We start from the raw sequence: 19293 nt of genomic DNA, 5'->3' as shown, positions 1-19293 counted from the left end.
GAGGCCCAGTGAGGGAAGGGGCCCTACAAGTGAGCATGGGGAGCGGGTGGCCAAGCGGGGCCCTTTCCTCTCTCTAAATGCAGCCTGCAGTTTTCTCAAGGCAGCCTAGTGTGGTGCAGGGGGCAGAGAAGGGCGGATATGCCCCCCTCCACTCTGGGGAGCAGCTCCTAAAGCAGCCCTTGCAGTGGAAGAGGCAGGTGGTGAAGATGAGGAGCGAGAGGTGCCGCTGGGCGCCAGGCAGAATCAGCGCAGGAAACACCACCATTTCAATATGTCCCCACTTTATAGATAGGGAAACAGAGGCCCTGAAAGGTAAAGAGGTTTGCGGGAACTCCCATGGCAGGTCAGAGGGGAAGCAGGGAGTAGATGCCTGCTCTCCTGCTCCGCCTGCTGGCCCCTCACGGTCTTGGGCACACCTGCTGTCTGCCACAGGGATGGGGCTCATAACTCGTTAACCGGATGGCACATGCAAGTTTGGGGTGAAGAGTCGGAACAACAGGTACCACGCTCCAAAGTGGGATGAGACCACAATGCAGGGTCTGCAGAGGAGATGTCTGTAAACAGGTTATACCCACATCAGGGGTTTAAAAAGTAAATGTATGTGTGGGAGGGGGGGTTTGGGGAGGTTGAATCAAGAAGAGGATTTTTGGACCCTGGCCTGGTTGCTCAGTGGGCTGGAGCATCGTCCTGATACGCCAAGGCTGCAGGTTTGACCCCGGTCAGGGCACATACAAGAATCAACCAATGAATACATAAGTAAGTCAAACAACAAAACAATGTCTTTTTTTCTCTCTCTCTCAAATCAATAAATTAATAAAAAAGTGTAGTATTTGATAAAAAGAAAAAAAGAGGGTTTTTGGAAAGAGGTGTCATGAGGTTACGAGACCCCGCCCTCAAGATGAGAGGATGGGGGTGGGGGGAAGGTTCCTCCTTAACCTCAAATCAAGAGAGAAGCTTTAAGGAGAACACTCGGGGGCTTGGTTGACAGGGGTCCCTGCAGCCTAGGGGACCCAATGAACGGATGCCTGACTATTGTCTGAGAAGCCTATGAGGGGGTGACAGGCTGGCCAGGAGCCCTTGAGGTGGGGGAGGGGGCAAAAAAAAGGGGCGGCTGCTATAGCGGGATCAACCCCAAATCCTTAAGATTGTAGAAGTGAAGGATGCATGAGTGCCTCCTGCACAGCAGAAGTGGCCCATAGGGCAAGGGGGGGCTGTGTGGCCCTGAGCAAGACAAGCTGGAGGGTGAGCTGAGCACAGGAGTGGGGGAACTGCAGATGCTCGGGCAGAGGAAGAAGCCACAAATGGCCAAGTGGCACAGTAGCTCACCCATGTCAAGGACACTGCTGAAGAGAAAGTAATGGGGGCTTTGAAAAACCCATGAAGACACCCAGGTGAGTCTAAAGGGCCTGCTTAACCCCTGCCAGGCCCAGCAAGCCTGATGTCAGCTACTGGCAAGTAAGGTCATTCCTGCCCCTTCCACTACCCCAAGCTCCAACTCTGGAGGGTTCAGAAACATTGGGAATGGGATGATGGGGAACAAACTCAGGCTGGCAAAAGAGAGAAACAGCCCACTTGCACCCCCTCTTCCAGGGTAGGTGGCAGGCGTGCCACAGGCCTGAGCTGGGGGAGGGAGAAGCTGTGCCTTTGAATGCAGTTTGAAGTTTTGGATATTATGATGGACTCCACATATTAGCTGCTGACCAGAGGACCTTCAAAAGTCATGAGACTTGCCCCAAATTTCATCTAGGAACGAGGGAAGAACACCACCACTGAAAGAGTGAAAAGGACAGTGATGGAGAAAGTTTTTCTCTGACATCCTAAGAGTCAAACTTAGTCAGCATGCTGGTTACACTCAACCACATTGGTGACAAATGCTTTCCACCCACATGCAGACAGAACTCCTGTCTTCCACGAGCCTCTTTGAACATGGAATGATTAAATCAGGTCCCTGCCCTGTGTCACTCCCTGCTTTCAAGGGCTCCCAGTGCCCAAAAGTTAAAAGTTCAGATTCCTTACCATGACTCCTGCCTTCCCCTGGAGCCTCCTCGTGCACCATCCCCATGAACCCTGTGGCCCAGCTACACTGAGCCTCTTTCAGCAATAAGAACATACCCCTTCTCTCCCCTGGCCTCTGCACATGGTTCTTTCTACAAGGCTCGAAAACTCCCCAGCCTCTGCCTGGCTAATCCCCACTCACCCTCTGGACTCAGCAAAGTGACACTTCCTACATGAAGCCTTCCCTGAGTGCTCACACCCCAGCACCTCCATATATCCCCACAGAGGCCTTATCACCGTGCATGGGAAACCCTTTGTTAACCGATTTCCCCAGGTTACTGAGGTGTAGAGGGGGTGGGGCGGGGCGGGGCAGGGATTGTGTTTATCTTGAATCCCCAGCAAACAGCCCAGTGCCTGGCACATAGTAGGTGCTTAATAAATATCTGTTAAATAAATGCTAAGAGGACACTGCAGGCACCCTGAAGCAGGAGTGATTACCTTCTTCTTCATCTTTACATTTTTGAAGATGGCGTGGACCCTCCATGTCTTTGCAAACATTGCCCCGAAGGCGGTTGTGTAGCCCACGGTGAGAATCCAGGTCCTGACCTAGAGGCCATGAGAAAACACATGCATTAGCATCTCCTAGGTGGGCCAGCCTCCTCAATGTTGTGAGTTTCCCAACAGAACTCTAGATGATGGGGACAGATGCTCTACATATCACAGAGTTTTACTAGTATCCACAGTCTTTCAGTCACCTTCCAATTTGATAGACATTTAGTTCTATCAGCCACTTGCCAAGACCCAGGGCCCTGGGCACAGAGGGCATTTGAGATTCAAATCCTGCCTTCGTTGGTCCCCCAAGGAAGCCAGCCATAGAGAGAGGCATGGAGGGCTCCAGGACTACTAAGGGATCAGTGAGAGCAACAGAACAGCCCTCTGACTTTCCCTCTTTCATTCCTTCCTTGAGTGCCTTCCATGTGGGGAGAGACCTGCAGAGGGGAACATAATCGCTGACTTCTCTGTCTTTTCACCTGAGTCTGCAGGAGACCAGGCGGTCCCAGGAACCTCTTCTATGGGTCCCGTGCTTTGGGCAAGGGATAGAGGAAGTCAGTAAGCCACAGGGGCTGAGACTGGACAAGTGGACGAGCCTGCTTATGGGTCTTCTCCAGTGCTCAGCAAACCTGCCACTCTGGCAGAGCAGGGCAGGACTTGGCCAGAGCTGGTCCTGGGGGGTACACCTGATTGGCAGCTGCACCAGACCAGTTCCAGCCATCATGAGGGGCTGCTCAGTTAGGGAGGAAGGCCAGAGGAAAAGCGTTTTGCCCTTCCCACTCCCCACCAGGGCCTATTTCCTCAGGCATTTGGAGAAAGAAAGGAGCTGATGCTACCCAGATTCTGCTGCTCAGCAATGCGCCCTCCCCTGCCCCCCTGCCATGGTTAGGCCGCTTGGCTCCTACTGCACTGTGCAGCCTCAGGAGTCTGGTTACTCAGTGCTAGGACAGCCTGGCCCCACAGGTCTCTGCTCAGGACTAAGGCCCTGTCTGGCTGCTGCTTATTCCCCAGGCCAAAGATGTGCCCTGATCCCCAGCCCTGGGCTGGTGGCTGATGGGAACTGCCAGCTTTGATAGGCACCAACAGCCTGGATCCCTGAAGGCTGGGAAAGGCCAGTCACCATCTGTTAGGTTTGGGAGCCTCCTGGATGCCCATTCCCTGCCTGCACTGTCATCATGGCCAGGCCCCACCTCTCCAGACTTCACCCTCACCAGCTGGACTGGACACCCTCCAATAGCCAGGACAATCGCCTAGCTCCAGGCTGGGCCCCACATCATGGCCCAGCCCTGGGCTATGTGCCACTGGGGCCTCCTGCTCACTGGGACAAAAAAGCCATGTGCTCTGTGAACTCTTGTTCCAGGCTTTGGTTTTTCCTCTGCCTTTCCTCAGCTCTGTTGAGCTAAATCTCCTCTCAGAAGTCCCCACGTCCCTCAGCTGAGCACAGCAAGAAGGTGGATGTGGTAAGAGAGAAAGGCAGCTGGGTTGGAGCAGACAGGGCAGGCCCTTGGTGTCCAGTGGAGTTGGATGCAGCAGGTTTGCTGTCAGCACATGAAATGTTCCTTCCGAGTCCCTTCACTCTGCCTTTCCAGAAATTTGGCGCTCCAGCTTTTCAGAGACAAAGCATGTCCTCTTCCTACTTTATTTGTGAAAACAGGAACTGGCTGGGTAGACCGCAGGCTGACCCCTCTAATCCAGAAAGGATGACAGCATTACAGTTATTTTTCAGAAACATGGACCTGTGAGGCGTGGATGCTGACAATGTATAGGTGAGCACTTAGCCCTTTTTTTTCAATTTTAAAAACAAGGAGAAATCAGACAGGCAAGAATGAATCACAGTCCTTTAGAGAGGGCATAGGATGGCCACTATTACCCACATTATAATACGAGTATGCAAGAAAAGTAAACTGTTTACAATAGCTGCAACATTGGAAGGAGCCAATTATTGCAAATTTAGGCCTGAGTTCATTCAATGACCAGCTCATACATTCCTAGTCTGTTAGGGTTGCACAGGACCTTATGGATCATCTCATTCATTCATTTGTTCATTCCTTCTTATGTTCATTCAGTAAGTATAGGTGCTCCTCCACTTATGCAATGGGGTTATGTCCCAATAAACCCATTGTAAGTTGAAAATATCATAAGCTGAAAATACATTTAATACACCTAATCTACTGAACATCACAGTTTAGCTTACCTACCTTAAATGTGCTCAGAACACTTCCATTAGCCTATGGTTGGGTAAAATTATCTTGCTGCTGCTGCCCAGCATCATGAGAGATATTGTACCACATATCCTCAGCCCAGAAAAAGATGAAATCCAAAATTTGGAGTAGGTCTCTATTGAATGTGGATCACTTTTATACCATCGTAAAGTTGAAAACCCCTAAGTCCAAACCAGTATAAGTCGGAGATTGTATTATTAGGCCAGAGGCGAAGGTACATATGATTAAAAACAAACAAACAAAACAACAAAAACCAGGGTGATGTTTTTGGAGCCATCACTGAGTGAGAAAACCACTTTGCAGGTGAAGCAGCTGAGGCTCAGCATTTAGGATGTTTTTCTCAACAATGTCACACGGCTCCGGCCAGGGCTGAGCCTGGCACTCGGCGCCTTGTCCCAGTCCAGCCCTGTCTCCCCCACGCCACGCTCCCTCCTCCTCACACGGAGTCTCCTTAACCCAAACCAGGTTCATCCACGCTCAGGAGTCAGCTGCCAAAGGGACAGGACACACGGGGGTGGCTGACGGCCTGGGGACACTCTCCTGGGTGATCTCAGCACACTGTCCAAGTGAATGGGCTGCCACGACTGTTAAGACCAATGGCTTTCATGCACGTTGACCATGTTCTCCTACCAGAAAACAATTTTCAACAGGAACATACACAGAGCATGGAAATTTTAAAAGGATGGTAAAGGGTGAAATAGTATCATTTTTACCTCATCACGCGGCTGACAAAGATCTCTTATTTTGGGTAGAAGTGTCATTCCAATGTGCTTAGCATTACTATATTTGCTTTGACTTTTTTTTTTTAAGTAGTCATTTTCAGGCCACTTGTCTATTTTGTGAGGGCTAAATTCATTATGACTCAATGATATAAATGACTTAGGTTAGCTAAAACTCAATAATATAAATTGAACCTGGCATCTGGAGTGTCTTGCCACATACTGAAAGCAAAGAACGGCTGAAGGATTTCCTGGGCAGAAAGAGTTGCAGGCATAGTAGACTGTTTTCAGATGGGCCTGCTGGCAAGGTTAGCCCTGAAGCTACTGTCTGGGAACCTAGACTGGGGGGGTTCCCATCATTCCCTCCATGGGTGACCCTGTGCCCGAACTGTTTGTGCAAACAGCATGGTTAATATTACACACCTGCTTTCCTTCTGGGGGTCTGGAATTTTGGTCTGTGCTAGGCAGAGGGGGCCTGTGACCCACCCCCGATAACCCTGAGGGGCGCTGAATGTGTAGCAAGCTTCCCTGGTAGACAGCATTTCGCACGTGTTGTCACAATTCGTTGCTGGAGAATTAAGAACATCCTGTGGGACTCCACCGGGAGAGGCTCTTGGAAGCTTGCACCTGGTTTTCCCTGGTCTTCGCCCCCTGAACCTCTTCCCTTTGCTGATTTTTCTTTATATTCTTTCAATGTAATAAATCATGGCTATGAGTACAACTAACGCTGAATCCTCCCTGTGAATTATGGAGCCGGGATAGTCTTGGGGAGTCTCAACGCAACGCCCCATCACTCTCTGATGTAACGGATTGACCAACACTCCGCTCCCGGGAGGGTTCCTGCATAAAGACCACCAGCCCGGGCCCCAGGGTGAGTCCAAGTGTTAAATATCAGTAAAGCTTAATTGCTTTCATTTTTTCTACATAAAAAGTAAATAAAAGCTGTAATATATTCTTCCACAAGATGATCCCAGTGGGGTCATGACCCATTTGGAGACAGCTCTTCGGACAGTGAGGAAACCACGCCAGAGGAAAGACTGAAAGCAGGTCAGTGGGACCCCCACAGAGCCGCCCACCCAAGACTGGCGCTGCTCAGGGTCAGCACCGGGTTAGGGCTCTGCAAAAGGGATGTGTTATTTCCCTCTCCACTCCTCCGCCATCTCTTGAAGATAGAAGTGGACTCTAGGGCTCAATCCTGTCGATTTAAGGGCTCTCCCTGGGTTATCACCTCCCATTTTCAGGCTTCAACCATTTCTTTTGTGCTGACAACTCCCTTATCTCTTTCCCAGTTCCTATCTTTCTTCTGAGCTCCAGACCTGCATATGCCCGTCACTGGAGATTTAGGTGACACGTAGGTGTCCCATAAAACCTTCACACTCCACAGCCAAAGCTGAGCCCATCAGCTTCCCCTGAGCAGCTCCACTTCTTCCCAGCTCAGGGAGGGGCGCCACTGGGCACCTGTTAGGGACCCACGTTAGGGACCTGGAAGTCCCCCGGGAATCCTCTGACTCACTCTCCTAGCCAATGCCCAAGCCCATCTCCTTCTCCCCCACCCCAGGCCTGTCCTTTGTCCTCTGTGCTCTCAGGGGTAGGGCCCCATGTCAGCCACTCCTGGGCCCCCTGCCCTCTGGTTCTGGCTGGATCTGGAAGGCCCCATGGGGGGACTGGAAGGTGCTCCTGCCACTGCGTTCCTGCCGTTTCTCTGGCCGTAGCTGGCTCCTCACATGGCTCCAGTCCTCTCTTTACCCTTTCAGACCCAGGAGTGGTGAGTCTTCCCGCAGTTGCTGGTCTCTGGGGGCCTCCACACCCCTTTGCTTCCTTAACCCCACCCACATCTCTCTTTGTGTGAAGCAGCGGGTGGCCTCTGTCTTCTGCTGGGGCTTTGCCACCTTACTCTCCCGTCTCTTGTTAGTACCTCTCCTCTCTGTTCCCACGGCGCTATCCACATTAGTCATCATGAGCAGGGCTCTGGAGACAGACTGACATGGGTTCAAGTCCTGGCTTTATCACTTGCTATCTGTGTGAACCTGGGCAGGTCCTGTAACCTCCTGGAGCCTCCATTTCCTCATCTGTGGAGTGGGGCTAACAGTAAGTCTCTGACTTCATAGAGTGGTTGCAAGGGTTAGATGAAAGAAGGCGCATCGTCATCAATGTCTGATTTTTGCTCTTGTGTTCCTTACCACCACTCACTGGACCACGCAGGAGCCTACAGCTAGCGGTCTCCCGCCTTTGCCTCACCTCCTGCTCATCTATCCAATGGAAATCTAAGCAGGTCTCTCCAGGATTAAGCCCTTCACTGCCCAGAAAGCCTTCAGGTTAAACTCCATATTCTTAGCAGGGTGCAGCCCCCATCACCTGATACCTCCTGCCGTTCCCCACACGGCACTTCACACCCCAGCAATTCTGCGCAGCAAAAGTATTCCCCACACACCTCACAGGCTCATGCTGCTGGGCCTGGCATCAGCTATTTCTTCCACCCAGAATGCCATTCCTCTTTTTATCTCCTTCACATGTTCTCATTTGTCCTCTAAAATCTAAATCATGGGCCACCTCCTGTGAGAAGCCGTCCCAGATGTTAGGGAGGTTATGGCTGCCTCCTTGTGACTCCTACCCTCACACGTTTCTGCTGTGCTGGTCATGCTTAGACGACATCTACATGATCACCTGTCTGCCACTCCCAGGAGACAGTGCTACTGGCAGGCAGAGCCTGCTTTGCCCACCTTCAGATCTTTAGAGCCAGCACTGAGGGGTGATCAGGCTGGGTGGCCCAGATAAAGAAGAAATGAACTCTTTGTCACCAGAAATATGCAAGTTGAGATGAGCAAGCACATGCAGGAAGACCACAGAGGGAACTGGAGCATTAAATAGCAAAAGAAGCTGAGTTCATGGCCTCAGTGGTCCCTTCCACCCAAATGAAACATGTTATCTGTGAGGTATTGAGCTCCCTGTCACTCCACATATTTAAGCAGAGCTTGGAGGACCCCCTATCGGGGTGCTAAAGGGGCATTTCCTGCACTGAGGGAGGTTTTATTTGGTGAAGTCCCAGGTGTCTCCTTTATGTGTAGCTCTATGATTCCAAATAAAGCAGAAGATTCTAAGGGCCCTAATGATTCTGTTTCCAATATGTTGCCTCTGCTACAAGTCTCTCCTGATTCATCTGCACAAAACAAACAGCTACTTTTTTTCTCCCAAAGTCTTAAACATATTTCCTCTTCTGATGTTAACATCGTTCCTTTTCTTTCCTCGCCCATAAAGCACTTGGGCCCCTCTGCACACTGCCTCGAACACAAACATCCATGGGGTGGGGGTGAAGAACTTGTCGCAGGCAATGCCATCTCAGTCTCAACTATGAAAAAGGAAAAAGAAAAACAAAAACAATTAGAGCAAATCTCCAAATGGAAGGAAAAATCTATGCCCAGAACAGTTCAGCTCAGCTGCTTGTTCAATTGATTTTGGGAAGGGCTGCCTGGCAGAGAGAAGGGCTTTCACTGCTCTTTTGGGGATAAGCAGGAAAATGGACACACAGCCACTCCAGTAGGTCTGTTCTGACAGACCACTGGGGCTGCTATGCTCTGGGCCTCCTGCAGGCCCCAGGCTGGGAAGTCAGACAGTGGGGGATGAAGACTTAGTGGCTGGCAGGATGCTGGGGGGCAAGAAGCTTTCCTGCTTTCCAAGGTTCTGAAAAGGGTCTTTTGTTTCATTCTGACTGCTCGCCCCAGGCAATCACTAGTGAGAGGGCAAGGAAGACCCAGACTGTCCAAAAGCAAGCCCCCGACCTCCCTTATACACAAGGGGAAGGCACGTACCCTGGAGCTGAAAGACCTGGCTTCAGCCTGGGGTCTCCAGGGCCTGCCTTGTCTTCCTGGGGCAGGTGGTGGTGGAGAGATTTGGCATGTGCCCCAACGCAGTAAATCTCTGAAGAACACACTCTATAAATAGCTTTAGGGGCTCTGTCTTGCCCAGGGTCCTTTAAGTAAGATCTGCACAGAAAATGCCCTTTAGCAATTCAGGGAGCCATAGGATATTCCAGGCACAAACAGGGGTGTTCTGGGACCCCAGTCAGGGCCAATGGGGCATCTTAGGAACTTTGGGGCCTATCAAAGAAAGGCCACCCTTTTGGGAGGAGGAATGTCTGAGAGGCACTCCCTTGGGACGCTTTTGGAAAGAACCCTCTCTTTCAGGCCTTCCCAGCCAAAGAACATATCAGGTCACAGGCTGAAATTCAGCTCCCAGCACCCCTGCTGCCAACACTCTTGTGCAGTGCACAAAACGCACAGCTGCACTCAATGGCCTTGGCTCAGGTGACAGAACAACACAGAGTGAGAGGAGAGGCCTTTCTTCTTCCCCTCATGACCCCAGCAGGTGTCTTGCCCACTGGAGGCTGGGGAGTTTTCTGGAAGTGTGACATTCTCAACATGGGCGGTGGCAGCAGGTGTGGGCTGTGCTGGGGAGGGGCTGACATGTGTCTCCAGGCAGTTCTCTGGACTAAAGACGTGGATGAGTGGGTGCCAGGGCAAGAGAGGAAGGAGAGGGTGGGTGTACCATGGTGACTGCAGCAGTTGCTGTGAAATTTGTGGGCAAGTAAGAGGCATCTTTTAGGACTTCCAGAAACGACTGTAGCTCCTTCTGAGGTGTCCCCTATTTTAAGTTCCCCAATGTGTCCCTGTACTTTGGACTCCCTCCCTCCCCTAGGCCTGTCTCTATCAGGGCATGCAACATAATGAATGGGAGTTACTTGTTGACCTACAGCTTCCTGTCTACGCTGCCAGCTCTCGGGGGGCTGCGATCTACACGGTCCAGCTCTGTGCCTGCAGGCCCTGGCTACAGTGGTGCCTTGGAAATGTTATCATATAAATGAATGAATTGTAAGACAGGGGCCAGGAGTGGCTTAACTGAAGGTGTGCGGGATAGGTGGACATCATCCGTCCATTGGCTGGAGAGTCTGGGGAACCCCTGGTGCCCTCCTTTGGAAGCCAGAGGGCCGAGGGAGCCCTTCACAACGGAAGGCTGCGGATGGCTAGGGACAGAAGAGGTGGGGGGGGGAGGCCACAGCTGTCAAGAAGGGAGCTGCAGCCTGTCCGGCACTCCAGTTGGTCCAAGCAGGCACTGTCAGAGCCAATCCCTGGGGCTGCGTCCCTCAGTTGGTCTGAACCTATCAGGCAAGACCCTCATCAAACTGTGTGGGCCTCTCCTGGCTCAGCCTTCCGACCACCTTCTGAAATCACAAAGCACTTTACCACAGCCAGCCACAAAAGCATGGTATCACATGCTGAAACAGCCCCACACCACATGATTGTATTAGGTTATTTTTCAACGCCCCCCCAAAAAATCCCCAAGGGAAAAAATATCGCAGATACTTATGGCCTTTTAACTGAAAACATCATGAATTCCTACTAGGCTTGAATTTACTTGGAAACCAATTGGGATTCCCAGAGAGCCTTTACCTTGTGAGTTAGACAATCCGAGCATCCTCTGGAGGGCCCAGTGCCTGAGCCCCTGCTGCCCCATGCCTTCCCAGCTGCTACCCACCTGAGCCCATTCATTCATCTCTCATGAGCAGGTGGAAGGCTGAGGGCATGCTCAGGACCCAGAATCTAACCCTACCTCTGGTGAGGGGACAGCCCTGTATCCCAAGATTCCAGGCGGAGGCCCAGGAACCCCTCTCTTCCCCTAGTTGCTCCTCACGGGACAAAGTTTTGGTGCTTTCATTTCTCTTACATGACAGTCTCCAAGAGACAAACACAGGGATAAAGCACAGGTTCTAGCCTAGACCTTGCTACTCTGTGGTCTGTGGATGCAGCCTCAGGATCACCTGGGAGCTTGTTAGAGATGTGGCCTCTCAGGCCCACCCCAGATCGACGGAGCCAGAACGTACACGCACTGAGATACCCAGGAGATGCATGTGCACACTGAGAAACACTATCTGTGCAGGTAAAAGGTGGGCTGGTCTCCCTTTAGGGGTGTAAGGACAGTCACTGGAAGGGACAGGAAGGACTTTTGGGAGCTAGTAATGGTCTGTTCATGATTCACAGTTGGTCTGGATTCACAGTTGAGTTGAGTTTGTGAAAACTCATTAAGCTATAACTTACGTGTATATATCTTTACTTTAATAAAAAGTAACAAAATAAATAAGTCAGGAGTGTCAACCAGAGGAGGCAGCTGGGAGATCTACAGCTGAGCCATGCTCCTCTCTGAGCTGCCTCTAGAGCAGCCCTGGGCTGGCCTGGCTTCCCCTAGCTCTTACGCCAGAGTCCAATGCCTGGGGAACTGTCTGAGTGCACTCAGAGGTCCCTCTGTGTCACTCTTACCTCCCTCACAGCCTGTCCTGAGGCCCCTTTCAGCACTCAAGGCAGCAGAGGCAGGGCAGCGTGGCTGTGACTTAGGCAGGTCCTGAGTCTGTCCCTGACCATCCTAGCAGAGAAGGCCACCTGAGGCCAGAAGTCTCCATGGCTGTACCTACACCCAGTCGACCAGCACCAACCCCACTGTCCAGCTTCTTCTTCATCCCAAATTTACTCTGCTTTCTCAGTGTTTCTCTTAGCGATGGCCAGAGGTGAACATAATTACCCAGACATAGTCCCATCATTCACTCCTTCCTTCCTTCCTTCCTTCCTTCCTTCCTTCCTTCCTTCCTTCCTTCCTTCCTTCCTTCCTTCCTTCCTTCCTTCCTTCCTTCCTTCCTTCCTTCCTTCCTTCCTTCCATGTATGTGACAATGGCTAGCATTTACTGACTCTTACTATGTGGCAGACACTAAGTGCTTTCCATACACTATCTCATTTAACCCTCACAACCCTATTATCACCCCCCTTTAGAGAGGAGTAAACTAAGGTCCAGAGACGTTAAGTAACTTCAACACACAGCTGGGAAGTAGTGCAGTTGGGATTTGATCACAAGCAGTCCGACTGCAACTCTCTTATGTGCGAGCCACTATGATATACTTTGGGGATGCAACAAAAAATGAATCAATAAATACACTAAAACCCCTGAATTGTGCACCTTAAAAGGGTAAATTTTTATGGTATATGAATTAGGTATACCTCAATTTTTAAAAATCTGAATGGACAAAAGTTTTGGTTGGGATATATGTTGACCACAACCCTAAGAATTTAGCCGATCTGTTTCTCCTGGTTAAACCAATTTAAAAAAAAAATATATATATATATATTTCTTTAAAAAAGATGAATGTAACATCTCAGATGTCTTTGTAGTTCCACAGAGCTAGTTCCAAGCTTCAATCCTGCCACTTGGCCATGGGTGACAGAGTTCTGGTTTTCTCTCCTATAAACGGGACAGTGAACCTGGCCTTGTCAGGCAGCTGTGGGGATTTGAAGGAAAGGCTGCGCCTGGCGGCAAGCTGGCCTTGGTAAAGAATATTGAATTCCATGAGGTCACAGGCTTGGGGCATTAACATGGCACCACCACCAGGAATGTTCTGAGAGTGCCTGAAGCTGCTGAGACCTGTGCTTGCTGGAGCCCAAGGCCCACCTGAGTCTCCGCATCCTCACTGCAGCCCCTCCTCACCCTCCACGCTCATGCTGGGGTTTCTGCCTATGATTCTAAAAGGAGGGAAGGTGTCTTTCCCCTTCTCTGCCCACCTTGCTCCCTCGCTGGGCTGCCAGAAGCTGGGATTCCTGAGCCAGGTCAGTGTGTAAGCTGGATGGGGCCTTCTCACCCCCCTGGCACCCAGACTCTGGCTCACACCCAGCACTGTCCTCACAGGCAGCTCCGTGCCCACAGGGGCCACGTTGCTATGGTGATTCCACTACCCACACAGTGTCCAGGGAGACAGCACCGTGTAGCTGGAGCTATTTCCAAGACTTGCTGAAACCAGGCTGGGAAGATTCCGGAAAGGGTCAGAAGGAGCGGGGGATGGGAACGAAGTCTAACTGCTTCCCCAGCAGCAGCTGTGTGTGCGTGTGCAGCTTGCACGCTCACACATCACCCACCCCCTGTCCAAGTTACAATGGCCCTTCCGAGCAGAGGCACAGCCTCTAGAGGGGCATCGACTTGTGACTGCCATAGGTTTCCTCCTGAGGTGATGTTCATGGTTTATCTTTGTATTTAGTTTCTATACTGAACGCTAACAACAAAAAAGGTGGCATGCATGCAGCAGCAGGACAGGCTGAACGGTCTTACACTGCTCCACATCTGGAGCTGGCTTCGTGGTCCTTGTCCTATAAGATTTCCCACAGAGCACAAAGTGGGGCTCCAGGAATTGTACTGTGATGGGGAGAAAGATGCCCACCCCTCTTCCCCTCCCCCTCCCCACTCCCTCAGTCACCCCATGTTTACGTAGCTTGTCTGAATCAGCTCATTTTAACCATGAGACGATCCTGTGTTCTCACACTCATTTTACAGATAACAACACTGAGGTGCAGAGATGCCTCATCGCTTGCCATGGTTAGAGCTAATCCGTGCAGGAGGCGGGAGTGACACAGGGCTGTTGTTTGCAATCTGTGCTCCCTGCACCAGGTGGCCCTGCGTCTACCTCTTTCTCCCCCTTGGTGGGAGTTCACTGGGGCAGCCTTCGGGGCCTGGAGAGAACAGAGACCAAGGCAGCAAGTGAAATAAAGGAGCCAACCCCTGGAATAGCAGGTGGAGCACAGCCCAAATTGCACCCATTGGGTCCTGATGTTTGGGCTCTAAACTCAAGAGCTTTCTGTTCCCCTTCCTGGGCAATACTGGGAATTAAAGAAACGACTCATGCACACATCTGTGCTGACCCAATTCAATCCAGAGTCATTAATCGATGCCTTTTCCCCACAGTCATGAATGTGGCTCCCCTCTGCAGAGCCTCTGAAGCAGCCCTGACTGCAGATGAATGAATCCTCAGGGGTGGTGAGAGCCGGCCCTGCCGTCCTCCCGGAGCCCTCGTGTGCGGAGCTAATGCTGATTTGTGAAGCACTTTATGGTTTATTCATACCGCCTTGCCAGGCTTCCCAGGACAACCTTCCCTTGCACAAATGAGCGCGACTCCCAGAATAGAATGTCAGGCTTCATTAAGAGAAAAAACCCAGGTGTGGGGGATGTCCCTTTTTTGTTCCCTAGCCTGCACCCAGTGTTTGAGGGATTTGGGTCAAACCCTGGGAAGCGCCTGTGCTTGTGAGCAGGGAGGGATGTCAGGAGCTCCTTTCCAGGAGGGAGAGGCTCTCCAAGGGCCGGGCTTCAAGTCTCTGCACCAAACACTCACACTCAGGCCAGTGAATGTGTTCCCAGCTGGCAGGCAGTGAATGATAGGGAGCCAGGCACAGGGGCTGGGAGGAACAGGGCAGAGCTCTGCTGCCCTTATTCTCAGCTGGGAGACTGAGGTGGGTCCCCCAGCTCTCGGAGATGCACAGAGGGATCAGAGCACTGTGTAAATTAGAAGGCACCAAACTAGCCCCTGGTAGCACTTTCATTATGGTCTCCTCAAGCTTGGGGAGGGTGTCCCCAAACACAGAGGAAAGAGGAAATCCTTGTTCTTCTCACTTAGCTTCTTCAGGGTGCCTCAGGAGCAGCCCCTTGCTCAGGCCTCACTGGTGCCCAGGAAAGCTGCCCTTAGACACACATGGCACCTAGGAAACTGCAAGGCACCCCAGGGCACAACAATCATGCAGAAATGTAGGAGACTTCATGGGCTTTACACCTTCCCTAAAAGACCTCCTACTACTGAAGTCACCATCCTGGGCCACAGGGTCACCCTCCTGAGGGGGAAAAATCACTAGTTCATAGCCACACAGACCTCTGAGCAGCTCAGCTTCTTCGGAAGCTGACTCTAGGCACCCCGATGTCAAGAACATGGGGGACCTGTGACTCCTGAATTCACCTTCTTAACTACCAGAAAGGCGGAGTAAAGTAGAAGGGGCTTGCTGGGCTTGGAATAAAAAACTTGGAATAGGAAGCTTGAACTGAGTGAGCCCTGCAGGACTTGGGGTTTGACTGCCCTCCATGTCCACTCAGAAAGGATGGATGCCTGAGTACCCCACTGACTGGGGTACTGGGGACATGACCACCCACTTCTCAAATGGAACCGTGTTTGAAAGGTTCCATCTTAATTGCTAAAGAATTCACACTGAAGTTACTGGTAACATTAACAACTTCTTGACTCTGCTGAGAGTCAGTCCAATCTAAAAATCTGCAGGAATCAGGGGAGCATCATCATGTACAACGTAAGATCCCAGGGGCTTCCCTCCTTTCCACCTGCTGTCTCAGGGCATACATATCCGATGCAGCCCAGAAAGCCCAAAGGTGGTAGTGGCGACCTGCAGCAAGTATGAGGGGTCCTCTGCTTGCTCTCCCCTCCCTGCCAACTTTCAATCCATCGTTGCCCAGCAGTGGGCGACACTGAGACTTTAGAGCAGCAACTACAATCTAAAAGAGTCTGCTTCACAAAAAGGGGCCTATCTTGTTCCCAACAACAAAAAAGCTGCTTCTGGATTAATTTCATCAACAGCAATCCTTTGACCATCCCTTCTAGCTCTGATCTTCCAGGAAGACAATTAGATGACTTATTGCATTTGGAACAACAGAGAGAGGCCCAAATGGCTAACCCAGTTTTGGAGAGATCACAGTAGTCAAAGTCCAAAAACAAATCTCAACTGGTCATCCTCATCTTAAAAAGTAAGCTGGTGATACTTTCCAACGAGAGTCAGTGTTACACAATTGCCATCTGCAAATGTATAAACTCCTTAAAATAATAACAACAACTACAAGGCAACAACAATTTAAAACATGTTAATTAATTTTCAAAATGATATTTCTAAAATATAGTAGATAAGTTACACTGTTTGGCTTCCTTAAGTATATGCATTTTCATAGGCGGTGATATAGTTCCCAAGGGGGCCAACACTGGGTTTTGAATGTGAAAAAATACTACTTTTTTTTTTATATTCACTTGAGGACAGGCTTAGAGAGAGGAAGGAGCGAGAAAGAGAGAGATCGACGTGAGGGAGAAGCATCTATCAATGCCTTCCGTACAATCCCCCACTGGGGATCAAACCCACAGCCCAGGTATGTGCCCTGACTGGGCTCAAACTAGCAGCCTTTTGGTGCACGGGACGGGGCGCAACCAACGAAGCCACTCCAGCTAGGCAAAAAATATTACTCTTTTATGTAGAAACTAAAGATATACATATGGTACATATGTCTTTGGTATTAAATTTTCATGAGGGGACGATTAGGGGAAATGTCTAAAATGGCTCCTTAGGGCGGGCAAGAGGAAACAATGGCTGAGAAACACTAAAGTAGAGACTAGCCACTAGCTCTCTGCTGTCTCACTCAGTGTTACCCATACAGACGTCTCTCCTTGTATTCTGTGATCGTTATTGGGGTAAATGGGCGGACTTGTTTCTTCTTAAATGGCCCTGACCCTGAGCCCAGGTATGGATGCTTTCCTGGGTGATAATTTTTCTCCCTTGCTTTTCTTTTCTTTGTTTTTTGTTTTAATCCTCACGGGAGGGTATTTTTTTCCATTGAATTTTTAGAGAGTGGAAGGGAAGAGAAGAAACAGAAAGAGAAACATTGATGTGAGAGAGACACATCTACTGGCTGCTTCCTGCACGTGCCCAGACTGGCGCCGGGATCGAGCCTGCAACCAAGTTTTGTGCCCTTGACAGGGAATCAAACCCGAGACCCCTCAGTCCATGGGCTGACGCTCTAACCACTGAGCCAAACCGCCAGGGCTCACTCGCTTTTCTAGGTTATCCAGTCATTCCTCAGCGGGCTATCTTCTAGCGGTGGCCTGTCAAGTCCGTTATCTTAATTTTACAGGCAATACTTAAGTCTAATCTGGTCTGAAAGCAACAACCTACTTCCCTGTTGAATTGTGTGAACAGCTGAATGGGCTGTCTTCTGCCTGTTCCTGTATTTTCATGCATTTCTGGGTTTGCATGTGTGTTTTTGATGGTTGAGGTCACCAAGAAAACCTTAGATCACGTTCCATTGGAACAAGCAGAATGACTTACAGTGCAAAGTGTTTCGAAGGTCTTTTCAGAGACAAAGGATCCGTCAAGGCCAAAGAGAAAGATGGATGCATAGGAGAGCATTCCTCCCAGGATGATGAGGTTGTTCATGTATGGACTCGACATCTTTATCAGCCTGACAAGACAAGGAGATACTACAGTTAACAGAACTGGTAATGGAGTTATTCCTTCAACAAACACTTTGACTGTGTATATATTCCTTCAACAAACACTTTGACTGTGTATACTGCTGTGAAGGCTAGAGGGAGAGAGAAACATGTAAGCCCTGGTCTCCTCCACCGCCCCCTCCCCAAGACTGTGCCGCTTATTAGGGGCTGTTTCCCCATCACTAAAGGACCTTGGACAGCTATCAACTTCTAGTTGATTTTTCTGCCTCCTTGGTCAACTTCACCTACCACTTCTCTAGGGGATAGCTTGTAGCTCAGGCTGGAAAGAGAATTCTACATTTCCATTCAGCAACCATCCACAGTGAGGGGGAAGATGGCCCTACCACAATCCCCCCGTGTTGAGTGGACCAGGTCTAGGAGGTCTACATGTGAGAATTCAGGTTTGCTCAGGAATTGTGGTCACCAGTGGTGAGTGAGCATCTACTTTGGCTGCCTGAAGCTCACACTGTCCTGTGCACAAAGAGGCCCACACACGTGGGTAGGAGCATCTCCCCTGATCATCAGGTAATGGAGGTGGACCACAGAGTCCTTGTCCCTACCCCCTACCCGTCTGCATCAGGCTGCTGCCGGGGGCAGTTTTGTACCCTCAAACTTTACAATCTTCTCTCTCACGCCCTTCAGGAACCTGCTGTGACTCCCAGCTGCCCAGCAACAACCAGCTGCAGTTCACCCTCAGAGGTGCCTCGATCCCCCGGCATGATCCACTCAGAACGTCTTGGGTTTTCAGGTGCCCCATGTTCCAGGTTTTCTTTTACAGACTGTATGGTCAATTGTTCCCTGAACATTTTCCTTTGCATTATGTATGTCTATTAATTCTTCCACATTTAAAAAATGTTATGGGGTATCAAGGTAGAGAGAGAAAAAGCTTGCTGTAAATTGTGGACCATTTACACGATCTTTCAAGGTGCGAGCAATGGGTCCAGCGTGTGGTCCTTGCCACCCACAGAGGTGCACCATTGGCAAGGCAATTAGCTGGCTGAATTTCCTCACCTGAAAAAGCACAGATCACACTGCCTAGGGCATATGTGAAGCTGAGATGAGACTGGGTTCCAGGAGGTCCTTTTGCAAACCATGAACTGCTATGGCAACTTCATTCTTATTATTACAGGGAGCTAGGGAGGGGAGAGGCCAGGAGTTGGGCAGGTTTCCTGGAGGAAGGGACCTTAACGAATAGGTAGCATTTGGGAAGACAGAAGTGAGGAAGATTTGGAACTGTAGTGACATAAATTTTCCTATCTCTGTAGATTTTTAAATCTGCAAAGCCAGTCAAAAAATTCACATGGATGGCAGCCTATTGGAAAGAGTAATGATAATATTCCCCAGGAGGCCAAGATGGTGTAGTTAAGGAATTAAAGGAGTTTAGTCTCATTTTAGGGGCAACTTACCACTATGATGGGAATTCTTGAAGCTTGTAGGAAGGGAATCTAATGTTAATTAAGATCTATGTGCCCAAGCCTTGTGCCAAATGCTAATCATTTAAGGTGTGTATGGAGTAGACAAAAGTTGCTTTAATTTTTTGTGTGGCAGGGTATGTGTTATTGGTGATAAAGAAAATAAAACAGGCAAATAAAACTCTTTTTTGTTCTTCAGGAAATAGATTTGGCCTGAGCAGTTGCTACCCCTCCCCCCCCAAAACAACAGCTTGGAGGCTTCTCCTTTGCAAACACAGAGAAGAAA

General features: G+C 50.2%; 1 protein-coding gene across 1 annotated transcript in view; it reads right to left on the bottom strand.

The window, feature by feature from the left end:
* Positions 1-19293, bottom strand: part of GABBR2 (gamma-aminobutyric acid type B receptor subunit 2) — a gene marked incomplete at its 5' end in the record, with an annotated part of 300510 nt that overhangs the window by 51099 nt on the left and 230118 nt on the right. Inside the window, 2 exons of the mRNA XM_081151173.1 lie at positions 2494-2601; positions 17432-17564. Of these exons, the coding sequence (XP_081007299.1) occupies positions 2494-2601; positions 17432-17564 (241 nt within the window). The remainder of the gene's footprint in view (positions 1-2493; positions 2602-17431; positions 17565-19293) is intronic.

This window comes from Miniopterus schreibersii (assembly GCF_964146895.1).
Source record: "Miniopterus schreibersii genome assembly, chromosome: 11".
NCBI classification, from domain to species: Eukaryota; Metazoa; Chordata; class Mammalia; order Chiroptera; family Miniopteridae; genus Miniopterus; species Miniopterus schreibersii.
The sequence above is the reverse complement of the archived record's forward strand: the minus strand, read 5'-3'. Positions and strand labels throughout refer to the sequence as shown.